Source organism: Elephas maximus, chromosome 4 (genome assembly GCF_024166365.1).
Source record: "Elephas maximus indicus isolate mEleMax1 chromosome 4, mEleMax1 primary haplotype, whole genome shotgun sequence".
NCBI classification, from domain to species: Eukaryota; Metazoa; Chordata; class Mammalia; order Proboscidea; family Elephantidae; genus Elephas; species Elephas maximus.
Window position 1 is genome coordinate 36,768,583 of NC_064822.1, and position 20,208 is coordinate 36,788,790.

Sequence of the window (20,208 nt, forward strand, 5' to 3'; positions counted from 1 at the left end):
AGGAAGACCCTCAAGGAGATGGATTGACACAGTGGCTGCAACAATGGGTCAAGCATAACAATGATTGTAAGGATTGCACAGGACTGGGCAGTGTTTTGTTCTGTTGTGCATAGTATCACTACGAGCCAGAACTGACTCCATGGCACCTAACAACAACATAGAGCTATGAATATCAAAATTAACCTTAGGCATTTTCTTAGCCATAGCTTTACTAAAGGATTTATACAATTATTGCAAGAAATAATTTCAGGCTAGCACAATTGTAGTCTATCATGTGCTACAGAATGATATTTGCTGTTATTAACCCAAGAAGTTACAAGTTTATGGAAGACCCTAGAGCATTGTCTTCTAACATTTTAAAATATGAAGATCCTTTAGAAATACATATTTTTCTTATGTTGTAGTGAAACACCAAACTTATACTTTCCTAGAAATGCAAACAAAGAGTTTTACTGAAAGATAAAAATGTTTTGCAAAACGGGAGAAACGCAAGTATCCAGGCAGATGCTTCGGTGTTCCAAACTGCAAGAAGAAAGTGAAGCTTTTATCAGGTGGCGTAAACAAAGGGCTTCATGCTCAAAGGCAAGGGAGAGGTAGAAGGCAAAAGTTACAAGGGGTTTGTTATTTTCTTAATCATTAGTAAATCTATTTGTTAACATCCTGAAATTTATTTAACGAAGCATTTTGTTGGGAATAATTGAGTCAATTTTCTGCCACAGTTGCAGGTTGGTTTCTTGCTCTTATCTTAAAGTCCTAAGCTTATGCTTCTACCTTAATTACAGATTTACAAGGAGTCAGCAGAAATGAAGGAAGCAAAGGTCTTAGTGAGTGAATAAAAATAAAGTTTTATTTGAGGGAATCAGTAAATTAGAACTAAGACTTGGTTGTTTGGTGTTTACCTCATCTTAGTTACAGTTATGAGACAATTGTAAGGCTTCATCTTTACTTAATATAATCAATTCTATTTCCTAACCTCCTAGGACAATGTTGACTGAAAGTATTCTTCCTAGGACAAACTGTGCAAACGTTCTTAGCAAACATTTTTTAACAAATAATTTCTAGTGCAAGCTAAAGTCTTAACCTTTGCCCCTTTTTGTGTTACAGTTAAACTTCTACAAGAGTCTGAATTGTCTTTTCAGCAGAAGCAGAGATTTCTAGGTCACACTGCAGTTTGATTCAAAATGGAATAATTTAGATCTGGGTCAGCCATCTGAGATCATGCCAAACACTCTGGTTTTAAGGTTCACATACACACTATTACAAAAGTAATACATGTCTATTGTAGAAAAATTATAAAATACAGAAGAGTATAAAATTGTGAGAAAAAAATTTCTGTCTAGAGATAATTACTCTGTTTTAGAGTGTATCCTTTCATTTATATCTTTTCTCTCTCTTACAGACACACATACATATTAGGTAAATTTTTGAAAGAAATACAATTATATTATACATATTCCTTAATAATGAGCTTTAATCATTAATTAATTGTAAGCACTTTTTTTATCCACTAAACATTCATTCACTGAATTGTTGCATAGTGTTTCATCGTAACAGTGAATGTACTATATTTCACCAATTCCTACTACTGGACATTAAGGTGCCTTAAAATATTTACTATTACAAACTACACTGATAGGAAAAACCTTATAAGTAAAACATCAGGTATAGCTACCTTTATTTCCTTATAATAAATTTCTATATTTAGACTTTTTGATAACTAATATAAATATTTTAAACCTTTTAATTGAAAAAATTTTTTCATAATTGGAAATCTGTAGTCTAACCAGTAATGATTAAGGATATCTATTTTTTTTTTTATTTCTCTGCACCCATTGCAATACTGTATACTTTGATTTATTTTGTTCTTTTAAGATCTCTTTTTAATATAAAAAATTAAGAGATTCTTTTCCGTTGACTTTTCAGATAATATTAGTTGGATATTTAATGTCAGTTACTTAAGAAAATACATGCACAAACATGCGATCTCAGATCTCTTAATAAGTAGGAGTCCATCCACCAAACTTATCCATGCCTTATCTACAACGATTCTTACAGGTACAACACATCAGCTGAAAACCACTGCCTTAGATAATGCAATAAAATATGGTAATATAGTATTCAAACGAGAGATTATGAAAAGGTATAAATTTGCATGTGAAAGAACGGCACATTGTAAGAAAGATCGCTGCTTAATCTGAAGAATATGGAGAATGACTGCCCACTTTGGTTCATTCACATACAAAAATATTGATAAGGAAGGTATTTCAGGCTGGAAACAACTCAAGACCTTCCGGAGGAAGTGCTGACGAAAGGAGACCTGTGCCAGCTACTGTGATTGATCAGTGGCACACGGACACATTATGAAAATAGTTTCTCCTAGGATTCTGTAATGGCTAGGACTTTTTCAATAGCAAGAGAGGAAAAAAAAAAAACTTACTAGCGCAGGCAAAAGATCCAGGGGGTTAAAGAGAGCAGGCAGGGATCTGTCTCTTCTCTTTCTTTTGCTCTGTGCTCTTCTGTGTATTTGGTTTCACTCTCAAGCGGCTTTTCCCCCCATGCTGGGAAAGATGGCTGGCTGCCAATAGTCCCAAGCCTCACCCTCATCATTACAATTTATAACATACAAGAAAGAGATTCCTCTCATATTCTCTGCACCAAATGCTGGAAAAGACTATGATTGCCTTTGGCTGGGTCACCTGTGAGATCCCCAGGAGGCACAAAGAGTTAGTGTCTGACAAATAACCTAAAGGTTGGTGGCTCAAAACCAGCCAGTGGCACTATGGAAGAAAGGCCTGGTGATCTGCTTCCATGAAGATTTTTCTTGTTAGGTCATCAAGTTGGTTCTGACTCATAGTGCCCTAATGTAAAATAGAATGAGACCACTGCCTCGTCAGTCCGTCTCATTGAGGGTCTTCCTCTTTTTCCTTGACCCTCTACTCTACCAAGCATGATGTCCTTCTCCAGGGACTGGTTCCCTCCTGATAAAATGTCCAAAGTATGAGAGACCAAATCTCACCATTCTTGCTTCTCAGGAGCATTCTGGCTGTACTTCTTCCAAGACAAGATTTGTTTGTTCTTCTGGCAGTCCATGGTATATTCAACATTCATCACCAACACCATAATTCAAATGCATCAATTCTTCCTGGGTCTTCCTTATTTATTGTCCAGCTTTGGCATGCATATGAGGCAATTGAAAATACCATGGCTTGGGTCAGGTTCATTTTAGCCCTCAAAGCGACATCCTTGTTTTTCGATCCCTTAAAGAGGTCTTTTGCAGCAGATTTGCCCAATGGAATTCATCCTTTGATTTCTTGACTGCTGCTTCCATGGTGTTGGTTATGGATCCAAGTAAAATGGAATCCTTGACAATGTCAATCTTTTCTCCATTTATCATAATGTTGCTTAGTGGCTCTGTTGTGAGGATTTGTGTTTTCTTTATGTTGAGGTGCAATCCATACTGAAGGCTGTAGTCTTTGACCTTTAACAGTAAGCGCTTCAAGTCCTCCTCGCTTTCAGCAAGGAAGGTTGTGTCATCTGCATATCGCAAGTTGTTAATAAGTCTTCCTCTAATCCTGAAGCCACGTTCTTCTTCATATAGTCCAGTTTCTCTGATTATTTGCTCAGCATACAGATTGAATAAGTGTGGTGAAAGGATACAACCCCGATGCATATCTTTCCTTACTTTAAACCATGCAGTATCCCCTTTTTCTATTCAAACGACTGTCTCTTGATCTGTGTATAGGTTCCTCACGACTACAATTAAGCATTCTGGAATTCCCCTTCTTCACAATGTTATCCATACTTTGTTATGATCCACACAGTTAATGTCTTTGCATAGTCAAGAAAACACAGGTAAATATCTTTCTGGTGGTATTCTCTGCTTACAGCCAACAGTCATTTGACATCAGCAATGATATTCCTCATTCCATGTCCTCTTCTGAATACAGCTTGAATTTCTGGCAGCTTTCAGTTGATGTACTGGTACGACCACTTTTGAATGATCTTTAGCAAAATTATACTTGCCTGTGATATTAATAATATTATTTGATAATTTATGCATTCTGTTGGATAACCTTTGTTTGAAATGGGCACAAATATGGATCTCTTCTAGTCAGTTGACCAGGTAGCTATCTTCCAAATTTCTCACATAGATGAGTGAACACCTCCATTGCTGCATCCATGTGTTGAAACATCTCAATTGGTATTCCATCAATTTCTGGAGCTTTGTTTTTCACCAATGCTTTCAGTGCATCTTGGACTTCTCCCTTTAATACCATTGGTTCTTGATTGTATGCCACCTCCTGAAATGGTTGAACATAGACCAATTCTTTTTGGTATGGTGACTTTGTGTGTTCCTTCCATCTTCTTTCGATGCCTCCTGTGTCTTTCAATATTTTCCTCATAGAATCCTTCAATATTGCAAGTTGAGGCTTGAATTTTCTCTTCAGTTCTTTCATCTTGAGAAATGCCGAGCATTTTCTTCCCTTTTGTTTTTCTATTATCTTTTAGAGTCACCCTTTGAAATCTTCTGTTCAGCTCTTTTACTTCATCATTCTCTCTTTCACTTTAGCTACTCTACACTCAAGAGCAACTTTTGGAGTTTCTTCTGACATCTAATTTGGTCTTTTCTTTCATTTCTGTCTTTTTAATGACCTTTGCTTTCTTCATGTGTGATGTCCTTCCACAACTCATCTGGTCTTTGGTCGTTAGTGTTCAATGTGTCAGATCTATTCTTGAAAAGGTCTCCAAATTCAGGTGGGATATGCTCAAGGTCGTATTTTTGCTCTCATGGGCTTGCTTTAATTTTCATCAGCTTCAACTTGAATTTGCATATAAGCAACTGATGGTCTATTCCGCAGCTGGTCCCTGGCCTTGTTTTGAATGATGACATTGAGCTTTTCCATCATCTCTTTCCACAGATGTAGAGGATTTGATTCCATCTGGTGAGGTCCAGATGTACAGTTGCCAGAGTAGGAAAATATGGCCTTGGTGATAGAAACAATGCCAGGGATTGCATGCTAGAAATTTGCAAGACCAAGGACTTATTCATTTTCATAAAGATTACAGCCAAAGAAAACCTATGGAGCATTTTTACCCTGTCATACATAGAGTCAGCTTGAGTCATGATTGATGGCAACAGGTTTGTTTTCTTTTTGGTTTGGGTTACCTGTGAAGGTGGTAAAGGAAGATCACCATGATAGTCAATCCCACTAAGACCATTTGGAGTTGGGTCGGGGGTTCCCCAACAAAAGACAGAGGTCAGGCTGACTACCAGTTCCTCTCCACTATTGTTTTCAGTCACTGCTGTGAGTTGGGATCGACTTGATGGGAATGGGTTTGGTTTTTGGTTCATTGTTTTCATTAGACCTCTCTGAAGACTGGCTAAAATCTAAAAATATTTTTACACTTAACTGCGACCCTCTACTTAGAGGGTCTAAGGGTCTAATGATCTACTTAGAGGGTCGCAGTTAAATGTAATAATGCCATTAATCAACCAAAGCAAGGGATCAGAAATCAAGAAAACTAGGATGACACATGAAGCCAACATTTCTTTTTCAAAGGCTGTCTACAGGAACATCGCCAGAAGCAGCAGGGCCTTTAACTGGGTAACTGAAGTAGTTGACTGACCAGGTGGTGAATTGTTAAAGGACATACAGATGCTCTTTCTGAATTGAGGAAGCAACATTTTGTTAGAAGTGGCTGAAATCTGCCTGTATTCTGCTGAAAAGGTCTGTTGGTCTTTCCACTGATATTTGCTTTCATGAGTAACAAATAACTATTGACTAGTGTCCTCCTCAATTATAGCAATCTATGTTTAATAAAGGCACTTTAAGGTTAAAACAAAACCAGACCCTCAAGTCAATTCCAACTTACAGCATCCCTATAGGACAGAGTAGAACTGCCCCATAGGATTTCCAAGGCTGTAGTCTTTACAGAAGCAGACTGCCACATCTTTCTTCTGTGGAGCTGTTGGTGGGTTAGAACCACCGACCTTTCAATTAGTTGCTGAGCATTTAACCACTGTGCCAGCAGGGCTTCTTCTTTAAGTGGTTATAAAAATTATCCTGCATAAAAGAATAAGCAAAAGGCTAGCCTGCTTAATATTCATACGTTACATGTGAAAACTTCAAAAAAAATTCCACACAATCTGAATTTACTCCCATGTTCCTAAACTGTTAAAAATTGAATCTCTTTCTGTGCTGTTTTACTGGCTCCCCTTTGGAAAAACAAATCTTTAGAGAATCAGTATAAATTCTCTATTATATTTGCACATTTATATCTTCAATTGATATGAACTCCCATTTATGTCAATAGCTAAGACTTACATGGCTCTTTTTATTTTTCTCTTCTCCCCATGTTTCTCCTTAGACTTCTTTGCTAAACTGCAGAGAACTTGAGAAACAACTCTGGGTAATGGATAAAAATAATAACTTTGAATTTAGATTTGTTGCTAATTTTGTAATATTGGAAACATTACTAACTAAACCTCTTTGAATCTAAGTTTATTGAAAAACTGGGAAAGCATATTTATCTCATCAGGTGAATATGAAAATTAAAATTGAAAACACATATGAAGTTTACAATGTATGCCCTTAAAGATGGGATGCACTTAACAATAGCTGTTACTATTAACAAAGGCTGATGTTTGAGGTAAAGACAAAGATTCCAATAATATTTACTCAAACAAGTGATTGTCTAATTAAAAGATTATATATCACAATACAACACCTAATTAAAAACTCAGATTTCATGATAATTGAAAAGCTTCTTAAACATCCATAGAATTAGAAGTATAAATACAGCAATTTATTTCCATAAAGACATTTGTATTTGGTGCAGATTCTTGTTTTAAATTAGTTAAAAACAGGGAGGCATGTTGTTTTTAGTGTAAGCTGAAACATACTTAAAATTTTAAATTTGCTTTGCCTTTACTATGTTCTGGATATAAAATATTCTTCATCATTATCCCTCACATCACATTCGTTTATTGTTCCGATGCGGAAACTGCCCGTACTCTTTTATCCCCAGATAATCTTTTAAATATCATGCACTATAATGGAGTTCAGGTGGCACCCCTCAATGAGATAAAACTTGAATGAGATTAACATGAATGACAGCACTGCTTGCTAAAGTCCTGTTGTCCCAGAAAGAAATGCGAAATTAATGGAATCAGCATCGGTGTAGTGACTACCAAAAAAAAAAAAAAAAAAAAAGCTAGCAGAAGAAAAGGAAAACAACGCTTAAACACATTATGAATATTTCAGTGAACACAGAGCTCTGTCTTCCTTTTGTACCTTTAATATTCCCATATTGTTGGGATCAACCATGTAGAACCAGAACCGGACCGTACACATTCCAAGGCTTGCTGGGAAGTATCTGGAAGTAGTGATCCTTGCGGTGTATCCTTCTTTGGGGCCAGAGGAGTTGACATACAGGAAGTGTTGCCCATTGCCTTAAAATAGATAAATACAATGTTTTCAGATAGAATGTGCTCAAACATGTACAAATTTCATTTTCTATGCAAATACCACATACTCTCAGACACACACGCGCAAGTAAATATAACTCATTTTCTTCGTGTGAGTCATATATGTAATTTAATTCTCTTTAACCAAAAAAAAAAAAAAAAAAAAGAGTATCTCACTATGATCATATGATTCCCAAAATTCCTGTGGGATTGTGACTTGTACATAAAGTGTTGACCCCGAAGGTGTATTCTTTTCTCTTAATTTGCTCAAGCCTGCCTGTCAGTTTGGAGTAAACTGTATGCGGAGCAGTTACTCCGTGGGTGATGTTGCAGGCTGATGCTGAAACTCATTTTCAGTTGCTTTGATTCACGCACTGACCATAGTAGTAGCGAATGGCTCTAACTGCAAAGTGAAAAGGGATTCTGAAAGTCATCACGTTATTTTCTCTGAGCAAAAGACAGCTTCTATTCTCCTCAACTGCATTAGTATGTGAACGATCTTTGCATTTAAATGCGATTGGATTTTTTTCTGTTGACATGATTGTGAAAATTCATCACAACTACTGTTCCCTTCAAATTAATTCTTCGTGGCTTTTACTGGGAGAGGATATAATAAATATGTATATCAAATGGAACATTGCATTTGGTTAAATATTTGCTTCCAGTTCTCGGTAGAGGATAAATTAAAATAATTTCTAAATAAAGAAAATATTATTTTTCTCTGGCATTTTAGTGTTGTTACTATTCTTATATATATGTGTATATACATACATATATATATGAGTAACAGTACTATTTTATGTATATATGGGTCTTTTATAGGTCGCTATGAGTCAGAATCGACCGGACGGCAATGGGTTGGGACATATATATATAAAACACCCATTGTCTTTGAGTCAGTTCTGACTCATAGTGACCCTATATAAAATATTAATCATTAATTACAAGTTAACAGTGACAGCTTTTCTTCTTAGGAGCTAGTTGTCAGGTAACTTAAGTATACTGAGATTAACTAGCACATGTGTTTGTTAACCTTTTGCCCCCTACTCCAGAGCACTGATTCTTCCACGAAGGAGCACTCAGGCACTATTTCCCTGAATACAGTTAACAGGACAGAGTCACATCTTACCAACTGACGGCCTGGCCTTCTCGTGTATTTCAGCAAATATTAATCTAACAGGGCCTACGTGCCAGTGGATTGTGGAGTAAACAAGATAGCCTGATTTTAGTTCTCATGAAGCCGAATTTAAGGGGAAAACCTAAGGGATTTTTTAATTTTGCATGCATTTTTTTTTAAATCTGTACTAATCGAAAATGGCTCTCTTGACTTAAGACCCTTTATAAAGGCCAATGAAATAAAATAATCTCAATTTGAAAAAAAAAAATAACCATGGAACATGATCTGAGAATTATTACAACAAGATTTCCCTCAATCTAAAAGTGTAGTAAGAAAAACAACCTGAAAACGTTCCCTGTAGCATCAGTACACTCACTGGTTTTCAAAATCCATCTTCTATTCTCACTGTCCTTTGAAATACATTGCATGTGCTACCAAATATTGGGTTCACAAAATTAATAAAATATTAAATTCAGCTGTAGAAAAGTTTTTTCCTAAGTTTCTTTTCACACTTCTTTCCAAGTAGGTTGCTTGTTTGTTTTTTTATTTGGACAATAAAGACAAAAGTGAGACATGTATAGCCAACCTATGCCTAGATTCCATCTGTCAAACCAATTATTATGTTAAAAACATAAAACCAAAATCCAAACCAGTTGCCATTAACTTGATTTCAACTCATGGTGACAGCATGTGTGTCAGAGTAGAACTGTGCTCCATAGGGTTTTCAGTTGTTGGTTTTTTTGGAAGTAGATCGCCAGGCCTTTCTTCCAAGGTGCCTCTGGGTAGGCTGCTACCTTCAATCTTTTGGTTTGCAGCCAAGCACTTTAAGTGTTTGCACCACCCAGGGACTCCTCAGTAAGGCTGTATTCTCCATAAATTCACATCACCTTTGCTTAAATAAGAGGATCTAGGTTTTTCCTTATCCTGTTGCCTTTTATACCCCAGAGGATTTCCAATGCATTTAAACTGCACTTAATCAGACAAACTTTAAAGCATCATCTTGAATAAGAAATATACAGTATAACCCAATGAGGGATAATAATAATCTCCCTTATATTTTTAAGGGTTAAAGTATAAAATCTATTCATTCTATGTTTAACATGAAGAAATAGCCTTGAACTAGCTCCAAATTAGGTTAAATTAATGTTAAGTATGTTTGTATAAAACTATTTTACATTTTATAGCTTAGCTTGTAAATACTATAACGTACATATTCAGAAATAATGTACATCTCCAACGCAGATCATGTTTAACTCAGATTTTAAATATCTCTTTTCCTTGTTTTAGTGTTAACCTGTTGATGAAAGTTAAACATTTTGATCAGAAGGAAAAGCTGTAATTGTGCTCATTGGCACAAACTTAACCCACTGTACAAAGTTAGTAATTCTGATTCAAAGCCTTATATTTCAGTAAACTTATTTCTCTAATTGCATAAATATATTAAAATTTCACTTATTCAGATGTTTCTTTTGAATAATTTTAGTAATATGATATTTATTTTTAAAGAGCATGTTTTAAGTTTGTAAAGTAACTGGAAGTAAGTCTAACCAACTGCTCCATGTTTAATCACTGCCTTTATTACATAGTGTCCCAAACTCACTCAGGGCAGTGTCTTTACTATCGCAGTAATTTTTTCACATCACTTGAAGCTGAAGAAATCTGTTTTTTTTTTTTTTAATTAAGTACTCAACTCTCACCAACTTAATAAGTGTTAATATTCTAATAACATCATAGATATTTGAAAAAAATACATAAACACTGAAAAAAATAACATTTTAAATTCATTCTTAAGTAGTCACAGTTACCTTCCAATTTGGGCACTGCCTGAATTCTCAGATCTTGAAATCAGATTGAACATTCTCAACCTCATTTCCTCTTCCATATTCATTTTCTCCAGCACTTACTTTTAACATAGCAGCTACTGAAAGCCAGCTTAGCAAAGACATGACAGCATCAAAAGGAATGTAGTAAATCTAACATTTGCATGTAAGGGCTACACGATGAAACTCAATGTAAAAACATGTACATATAAAATTCCCTGGGGGTGATAATCTACCATTTAATTACAGCATATTTTATTTTGGTGCAAGACAAACAATGTCATGCCAGGCTCAAGATCAAAGCTAGCAATCCCAATTATTAGTTAGGGGACTCTGGGCTGAGTGTTCAAAGTATACCCTGCCTGGCCTCTTATAATTTGCATATTCAATTTCAGTCTTATAAAATTCTACAGTGGAACAACAACAACAAAAAAAAAATCAGTAAGTTGGTTCCTGGCTGGGGCGCTAATGTATGTAAATGTGAAATTTTATCCATTTTTAAAATTTAAGAATGCAAAACTATGTCTGGCAATTTAATACTTGCCATTGCCCATTTGGTCTTTGGAGATTCTGGAACTCTAGAATATCTAAGTTTGACTTTGTGAGTGAAACAGACTTGCTGCAATGCCATATTTTTTCTTGAGAGTCATAAAGGTGAGAAGTTGCTTAGCCTCTTGAAATTATTAATAGAATTACATGAATTATCCGGGAACAATGTACTGGATCACACAGTCATAAAACCTTACACTGAATTATACTTTCAGAAGTAGACTCATTCGTTATCTAACAAGCTCAGACTAGACCCACTTTCAAACATTTACAAACGCAGTTGCTTCATTGAGAATAACCTATTTATATCTGGCAAAAACCTTGGTGGAAGGTCAGTCTAGCCTCCCATACCAAGTTCAGAAACTGTTAGAGCAACTAATAAAGTTTAAAAGTCTTAACTGCCACAACATGTCTATAATTTAATGGTGAATGATCATTAAACCAGTTTTTTATATGCGACTCTGTCGAATGACCAACAACATTTGTGAGATAGATTTTCATAAAAGTGGGATTTTGTTTGTTTGTTTCTTTGTTTTTACACTATTTTCCAGCTTTCTATTGACCATTAAAAAAAAAACTAATTAATATTTTAGGTCAGGCTTTATTCCATTAAGTTCATAAACTACATCATACTTTAATTAAGTACTACGAGATACAGTACTCAGCATACACGTCTGATTTTTATCCTTCCGTTCTCAGCCTCCTAATATTTCCTATACACTTTCAGTTTAGTACTTTTTTATTTGCTTACAAGTTCTTAAGATTCTTAGGGTACAGACTTTATATTTCACATCTTAATTAGCCTAAAGCAGGCACTAGATAGAGGCTTCTTATTAATATTCAATAGTTTTTCCTTAAACTCTTTAGAAATGCACACAACTTGGAAAATTGGGGAGCAGTCAGTGTCAAATAGTGTCAACCCAACATCAAAGTGAACATTGCTCAAATCACCATTGTCTTAGCATTAGAATGCCAAAAATATATTAGGCACCTTCAGAACCCAGAGCCCAGAACTGTGCTTCATCGACATTCTGCTTCACTTTGGTACCAGCAGAGAGCAAAGACTCTAATTTGTCCTTTAGATGTGATTAGCTACAATCTTGAATTTTTGGAAATGCTTCACTGAGTTATTGTACTATAAGGTAATAAATTTGACATTTATTTTTTCAAAGACAGTTAGTAGTTTTAAAAGAAAGCTATATTTTGACAGATCCAATGCCCTAAGACGAATTGTACTCACTGGCACTAGGGTCAAATCATAAAAGACTATTTCCCACTTCAAGTGATCTGAATTCACTCCCAGCTTTAAATTGTAAGTAATTTTACTCCTTTTTCCTGCTCATAAAATAAAGCTGCCTAATGGTTTTTAAAATGCCACACAATATTGCCTCTCTTTCAAAATAACAAATGTTCCCTTCTTCAGAGTCAGACTTCATCCCCTTGGCTCTAAATCCTCTATAATTTCTGCCTGTCCCTCACTCTAAAATAGAAGGGTGTATAATGACTATCAGTTGAAATGCCCTCAATCTCTTTTTATACTTTCATTTTTCCCCCCCAGATTTCCAGGGTGGTAGTGATTTGCGTCTGCAATTTTTAAAGGCTATGAAACGTAAACATGCTCAGAGACAGAACAAAAGTTTCCTCCAAGTTGTCTAAATGGCAGCCACAGATATGGTGCCTCAGAAGTCAAATGAAACTTTCTTAATATATTTGCTAGAAATATCTATTGTTAAATGATTTGCATTTGCTTTTTGAAGAGCTGTACGATGATCGTTGTTGTTGTTAGGTGCCATGGAGTCAGTTCTGACTCACAGCCACGCTATAGAACAGAGTAGAACCACCCAATAAGGTTTCCAAGGAGCAGCTGGTGGTTTCAAACTGCCAACCCTTTGGTTAGCAGCTATAGCTATTAACCACTGCACCATCAGGGCTCCATCTGATGATTAGATTTGGTATTTTTTTTTTTATTGATACTTTTTTCAACAGTTTATTTTCTTCTGAGAGTAATTATTACCTATTTAAAAACAACACTTTACAACCGAATGTCTTGTTCTAGTGCTATTTAAAACCCAAACCCACTGCTGTTCAGTTGATTCCGACATAGTAGAACTGCCCCCTAGGGTTTCCAAGGCTGTAATCTTTACGGAAGCAGACTGCCATCTTTCTCCTGCTGAGCAGCTGGTGGGTTTGAACTGCCAACTTTTGGATTAGCAGAACCAGGGCTTCTAATGCTATTTATGGGTACCTTAATTCAGTACTGAGGAGCCATGCTGGCACAATGGTTAAGCACTCAGCTGCTTACCAAAGGTTGGTAGTTCAAACCCACCACCGTTTGTAGGGGAAAGATGTGGAAATCCGCTTCTGTAAAGATTTACAGCCTTGGATACCCTAAGGGGCAGTTCTACTCTGTCCAGTAGGGTTGCTACGAGTCGGAATCAAGTTGATGGCAATATGTTTGGTATGGTTAATTCAGTACTGTATTTTTTTCCCTCAGGATGCATAGATGTGACCTAAAAATGAAGCTTCTGGTTGTAACATGCCAACTCAAAATAGATTCATCTTATTTTGAAAGTTCTTAATTTACTCAGCAGCAAGGATATCTCAACCACAGAAAGATGATATATAAATGCAGTTGGTTGGCACTTCCTTTAAGTCTAGGTAGAGAAAAGGGATTTTCAATCTTTTCCTCCTCATACTCGAGGAAACCTGAGGAATCTCTTTATGCGTCATTTTCTTGTTAAGATGCCTTTGCAAGCAGGCATTGGCTTAACAACATTTCTGAAACTAGATTTCACTTGCTAAATTGAAATTAAAAAGAAACCTATTTCTGAAGTCATGAAGGAAAGAAAAACTAACAAAAAAATTATAACATTTTTCTTTAGGTAAATGTTAAATGATTACTATAATAAAAGAGCTTTGACTTTGTTTAGGTTTTAAATCCATTTCACCTGAAGTGTGTGGAAAGTAAGCAAGAACAGAAGAATTTTGATCTTCGATGAAACAGAAAAAGGTATTATCAGATTTTTTAGTGAATGTGCAATGGGTAGCAATGGTGGGTGGGGTTGTCCAGTGGTTAAGCTTGAGGGCACAAAAGCCATAGGCTTCTATTTGAATCCTGATGCTAAAAAATCCTGATGCTACCACTTATTAAATGTGTGACCTTGGGCAACTTATATAAATTGTTTAGGACTCAGAAGCAATAAAAGATCACAATAGTAGGTACTTCTTCCTCATGGGGCTTTGGTAAGATTAAATGATACAATCCACGTATTTAGAACATAGCTGCAGATTACTGCTACAAAAAAAAAAAAAAATTGCTACACTCCTGGGAAATTTAAGGAATATTTATAAAGATGATTCAAGCAGTGGAAATAAGACAGTCAGAAGTTATTGGTTGGATATCTACTATATCTAAGGCACTATGCCTTGCATTTGGATGTTAGAAATATGGACAACATATGGTGAGGAAAATACGAAACATACACAAAAGAGCCTAACAATAAAAGTTATCAGTAATGTAGTGTTTGGAAGATAAGCTCTGGGAAGAACATGTGAGGCCTTGAATACCAATCTAAAAGGCAATGAAGAGCCTCTGATGATTTGGAAGACCTGGGGTCACCATTTCAGATGTCTTTAAGAGTATCGCTCCTTCATCAATGAAAAGTGACCCAGCTTAGGAGTGACTTAGTTGCCTTAAGTTCTGCAATAGCCCAAGAGTAAATTCAGATGACAGAAATATAAATAAAAGACAGGAACACATATAATAAGTAGAGAATGAAGAGTTAACAGAACTTGACATTGAGAGTGAATTAACAGTGTTAACAATGTTTTGGCAACAGGTGTCAAATGATAATGACAGTAACAGAAATATTAGGTTCAGGAGGAAGAGATTCATTCTGAAAGGAAGGTACGTTTGAGTTTGGATTGGTGACTTTGTGATACTGGCAGCTGTCTAGCTAGCGATTGGAAATGTGGGACTGGAATTTGGAAATAAGTATAGATACATGTAGCAATTAGCAAATTTTGAGCACTGAGAGAATAAAAATACTGAACAGAAAAAAGTGTAGAAAAAGATATAAATAAATTCAAAATACTAACTTGCATTTAGGTTTTTAGAGGAAGAAGAAAAAGGAATAAGGGCAAACATAACATCAGGGAAAGAGCCACAGTCCTTAGTAATGAAAAAAAAAAAAAAAGTAATGAAAGCCAAGTGAAAACTTCAAGAAGGTGTGGATTGATTAGTAATGTGATATGTAACAGAGGAAGAATTAGGCCCATGGTGATTATGAGATCATTTAAGTCTCTGAAAGAGCTAGAGTAAGAAGCTCCATGAGAGCAGGGACTATACTTTGTAAGCATTTTTTTTTTTTACTTCGCCAGTGTCTAGATCAATGATAAAGAGTTACTGGCCAATAATTGTGAAGAAATAATATTTTTGCAGAATACGTATTTTAGGGAAACAAAGAAGCTGTGCACAGTGAGGTAGAAGATACAATATGTCAGGAATTGTGATCTGTAATAAAGATGCAAATTCAACAAGAGTTAGAAGGGCATCTAGGTTGAGGTTATTATTATTTTTTTTAACGAAAGTATGAGAGAATTGTGCAAAAGTTAAGAGTATGGTGTGGTTATAGAGGGGGGAATTTAAAGATACTTAAAAAGGGAAAATAAATATAAGGAAGCAAGGTTTTCAGAAGACAGACGGGGTAAATGTAACGGTTAATTATTTTACCAAGGAATAAAATTTATGAATAAGTGTGAATTTTGTGAATTCCTGCTAGAGAAACCATGATGTCTGCATAACTGTGAGCTGATAAAATAATCTGAAAGATTTTCAGATTCATCATCCAGGTTTTACTCTTGCCCCACAAGAATTCTGGAAGAATTGATTCCTTCACATGGTTTTCACTGAACACCATGCCTGACAGCGAAATGATACACTTTGTTCTAAAAAAGGAAAAAAAAAAAATATATATATATATATATATTCATTTGGGTCCCACCTGAGATAATTACTAAGTATTCTAGGGAGTAAATAACAGTAGACAAATAAACCAAAAGACAGGAAAGAAAAACAGAAATCAAGATTATGTTTGTCTCTCCACAAGCAGAAGAATTTGATAAAATTTGGTTGGGATATCTACTTCAAATGACTTGTGTGGATGATTGGAAAGTGTTCATGCTTTGAGACTAGTATTGCTTTTTGGCAGCAAAACGGAAATCTCTAGCTGATCATGCTAGCATTTGAAAAAATATATAGTAGCTACAGATGAGCTCCACCACTTGTCTATCTGTTTGCCATACCATGGTAGTTTACGTTTTGCTATGACGTCAGAAGTTATGACACCAGTATTTAAAGTATCAACAGGGTCACCTATGGTGGACACGTTTCAGCAGAGCTTCTAGACTAAGGCAGACTAGGGAGAATGACTTGTTTATCTACTTCTGAAAATCAGCCAGTGAAAATCTTGTGGATAAGACCAGAAGATTGTGACATAGTGCTAGAAGATGAGTCCCCTAGGTTGGAAGGCACTACACAATAGCTGCAACAATGGATTTAAAAGTACCAGTTGTCTTAGTTATCTAGTGCTGCTATAACAGCAATACCATAAGCCGATGGCCTTAACAAAAGCAGATGGAAAGAAAGGTGATCCAACACAATGTGGAAAATATCAAACAATATCATTAGTATTACGGTAAAGAAAAATTTTGTTGAAGATCATTCAAAAGCAGTGTGAATCATAACAAATTATGGATAACATTTTGAAGAAAGGGAATTCCAGAACACTTAATTGTATTCATGACAAACCTGTACATAAACCAAGAGGCAGTTCTTTGAACAGAGCAAGAGGGTAAGGCATGATTTGAAATCAAGAAAGGTGTATATCAGAGTTGTATCATTTCAATTCAATCCGTGTGCTGAACAAGCAATCTGATGAGCTAAACTATATGAAGAAGAACAGGGCATCAGGTTTGGTGGAAGACTCATTAACAACTGGGGATACGCAAATGACACGACCTTGCTTGCTGAAAGTGAACAGAACTTGAAGCACTTGCTGGTGAAGATCAAAGACTACAGCGTTCAGTATGGATTTCACCTCAACATAAAGAAAACAAAAATCCTCACAACTGCATCAATAAGCAACATCATGACAAATGGAGCAAAGATTGACATTGTCAAGGATTTCATTTTGCTTGGATCCACAATCAATGCCCACAGAAGCAGCAGCCAGGAAATCAAATGACTCATTGCATTGTGAAATATGCTGTAAAAGACCCACCTCTTTAAAGGGTACAAAAGCAAATAAGTCACTTGGAGGACCAAGACGTGCCTGACCCCAGCCATGATATTTTCAATTGCCTCATATGCATGCAAAAACTGGACAAAGAATAAGGAAAACTGAAGAAGAATCGATGCCTTATGGTGTTGGTGAAGAATATTGAGTATGCCATGGACTGCCAGAAGAATGAACGAGTCTTTCTTGGAAGAAATACAAGTAGAGTGCTCATAGGAAGCGAGGATGGCGACCCTTCGTCTCACATACTTTGGACATGTTATTAGGAGGAACCAGTCCCTGGAGAAGGACATCATGCTTGGTAAATAGAGGGTCAGTGAAAAAGAGGAAGACCCTTGATGAGATGGATTGACACAGTGGCTGCAACAATGGGCTCAAATATAATGATTATGAGGATGGCTCAGGACCAGGCAGTGCTTCGTCCTGTTGTACATAGGGTCACTATGTGTCAGAACCAACTCAACAGCACTGAACAACAACAACATAAATGTTAGGGTTAATTTATGGACCCTCAATTTTATTCTATTGATCCATTGGTCTACCCTTATGTCAGTACCAGACTCTCTTAATTACTGTAGCTTTGTAATTTTTTTTAAATTTGTAATTAGTATTGAAACTAGCAGTATGAGACTTCCAAAAGTGATCAATGATACTTTTAAGACACTATGAACTTATGGATTTTTAAGTAGACTGGCAAAAAATTTTATTGCTTAGTATAGGTATCAGGAAAGAATTTCCAATGTTGTTTTACAGAACTATTTTCCCCCAGGCCTCCTTTTGAGTTAGAGAATGAACTGTACGTGTTGTATAGGTGGGTTGGTCATATAGACAAGCAGGCTTTTCTACAGGGCAATGGTTCACAACCTTAACTACACACTTTAAACTTATTGGGAGTTCTTAAAAATCCTGATGCCCAAATCACACCAAAAAGAACCCCAAAACGAAACCAGTTGCTGTCAAGTTGATTTCAACTTATAGTGACCCATATGTGTCAGAGTAGAACTGTGCTCCATAAGATTTTCAGAGGCTGATTTCCCAGAAGCAGGTCACCAGGCCTTTCTGCCAAGGTGCCTCTGGGTGGACTTGAACCTCCAACCTTTTGTTTAGCAGCTGAGCACATTAACTGTGTGCACACAGGAACTCCAGTCCACGCCATAGACCTATTAAATCAGAACCTTTATGAGGTTCAAACATTAGTATTTTTTAGATATTTCAATTCCAGATATTAATATTAGTAATTTTTAAACTCCCCCAATGATTTTAATATGCAGCAAAAGTTAAGAACAACTTTACTTGGTGTGAGGTCAAGAGTAGGCAGACAAGCAGAGTGCAATGTCCCAATATTTCATTCCTAGGGACAGTTGAATTAATTTGAACACACTGAGTCATTATATCAAAGACAATTAGTTGATATTCAGCCATTTCAAGAGGTGGCATATGATCAGAAACCGATGGTACTGAAGGAAGGAGTCCAAGCTGCTCTAAAGGCACTGGCGAAAAACAAGGCTCCAGGAATTGATGTAATAGCAATTGAGATGTTTCAACAAACAGGTGCAGCGCTGGAGGTGCTCACTTGTCTATGCCAAGAAATATGGAAGACAGCTTCCTGGCCAACTGACTGGAAGAGATCCATATTTATGCCTATTCCCAAGAAAGGTGATCCAACCAAATGGGGAAATTATAAAACAATATCATTAATATCACATGCAAGCAAAATTTTGCTGAAGATCATTCAAAAATGGCTGCAGCAGTATATAGACAGGGAACTGACAGAAATTCAAGCCAGTTTCAGAAGAGGATGTGGAACCAGGGCTATCATTGCTGATGTCAGATGGATCCTGGCTGAAAGCAGAGAATACCAGAAGGATGTTTACCTGTGTTTTATCGACTATGCAAAGGCATTCGTCTGTGTGGATCATAACAAACTATGGATAACACTGTGAAGAATGGGAATTCGAGAACACTTAATTGTGCTCAAGAGGAACTTCTACATAGGCAGTTGTTCGGACAGAACAAGGGGATACTGATGGGTTTAAAGTCAGGGAAAGTGTGCGTCAGGGTTGTATTCTTTCACCATACCTATTTAATCTGTATGCTGAACAAAAAATCCGAGAAGCTGGACCATATGAAGAAGAACAGGGCATCAGGATTGGAGGAAGACTCATCAACAACCTGCGTTATGCAGATGACACAACCTTTCTTGCTGAAAGTGAAGAGGACTTGAAGTACTTACTAATGAAGATCAAAGACCACAGCCTTCAGTATGGATTACCCCTCAACATAAAGAAAACAAAAATCCTCACAACTGGACCAATGAGGAACATCATTATAAATGGAGAAAAGATTGAACTTGTCAAGGATTTCATTTGACTTGGATCCACAATCAATAGCCATGGAAGCAGCAGTCAAGAAATCAAAAGACACATTGCATTGGGTAAATCTGCTGCAAAGGACCTCTTCAAAGTGTTGAAGAACAAAGATGTCACCCTGAAGACTAAGGTGCACCTGACCCAACCCATGGTATTTTCAATCACATCATATGCATGTGAAAGCTGGACAATGAATAAGGAAGGCTAAAGAAGAGTTGACACCTTTGAATTGTGGTGTTGGCAAAGAATATTGAATATACCATGGACTGCCAAAAGAATGAACAAATCTGTCTTGGAAGAAGTGTGGCCAGAATGCTCCTTAGAGGCAAGGATGGTGAGACTGGGTCTTACATACTTTGGACATGTTGTCAGGAGGGATCAGCCCCTGGAGAAGGACATCATGCTTGGCAAAGTACAGTGTCAGCAGAAAAGAGGAAGACCCTCAACGAGGTGGATTGACACAGTGGCTGCAACAATGAGCTCAAGCATAACAACGATTGTAAGGATGGAGCAGGACCGGGCAGTGTTTTGGTCTGTTGTGCGTAGGGCAGCTATGAGTTGGAATCCATTCAATGGCACCTAACAACAA

The 20,208-nt window shown here is 36.5% G+C and overlaps 1 protein-coding gene across 1 annotated transcript in view; it reads right to left on the reverse strand.

The window, feature by feature from the left end:
* MALRD1 (MAM and LDL receptor class A domain containing 1) overlaps positions 1 to 20,208 on the reverse strand; it is a 958,969-nt gene that overhangs the window by 222,515 nt on the left and 716,246 nt on the right. The window contains exon 32 of the mRNA XM_049881884.1: positions 7,296 to 7,453. Coding sequence (XP_049737841.1) covers positions 7,296 to 7,453 — 158 coding nt within the window. The remainder of the gene's footprint in view (positions 1 to 7,295; positions 7,454 to 20,208) is intronic.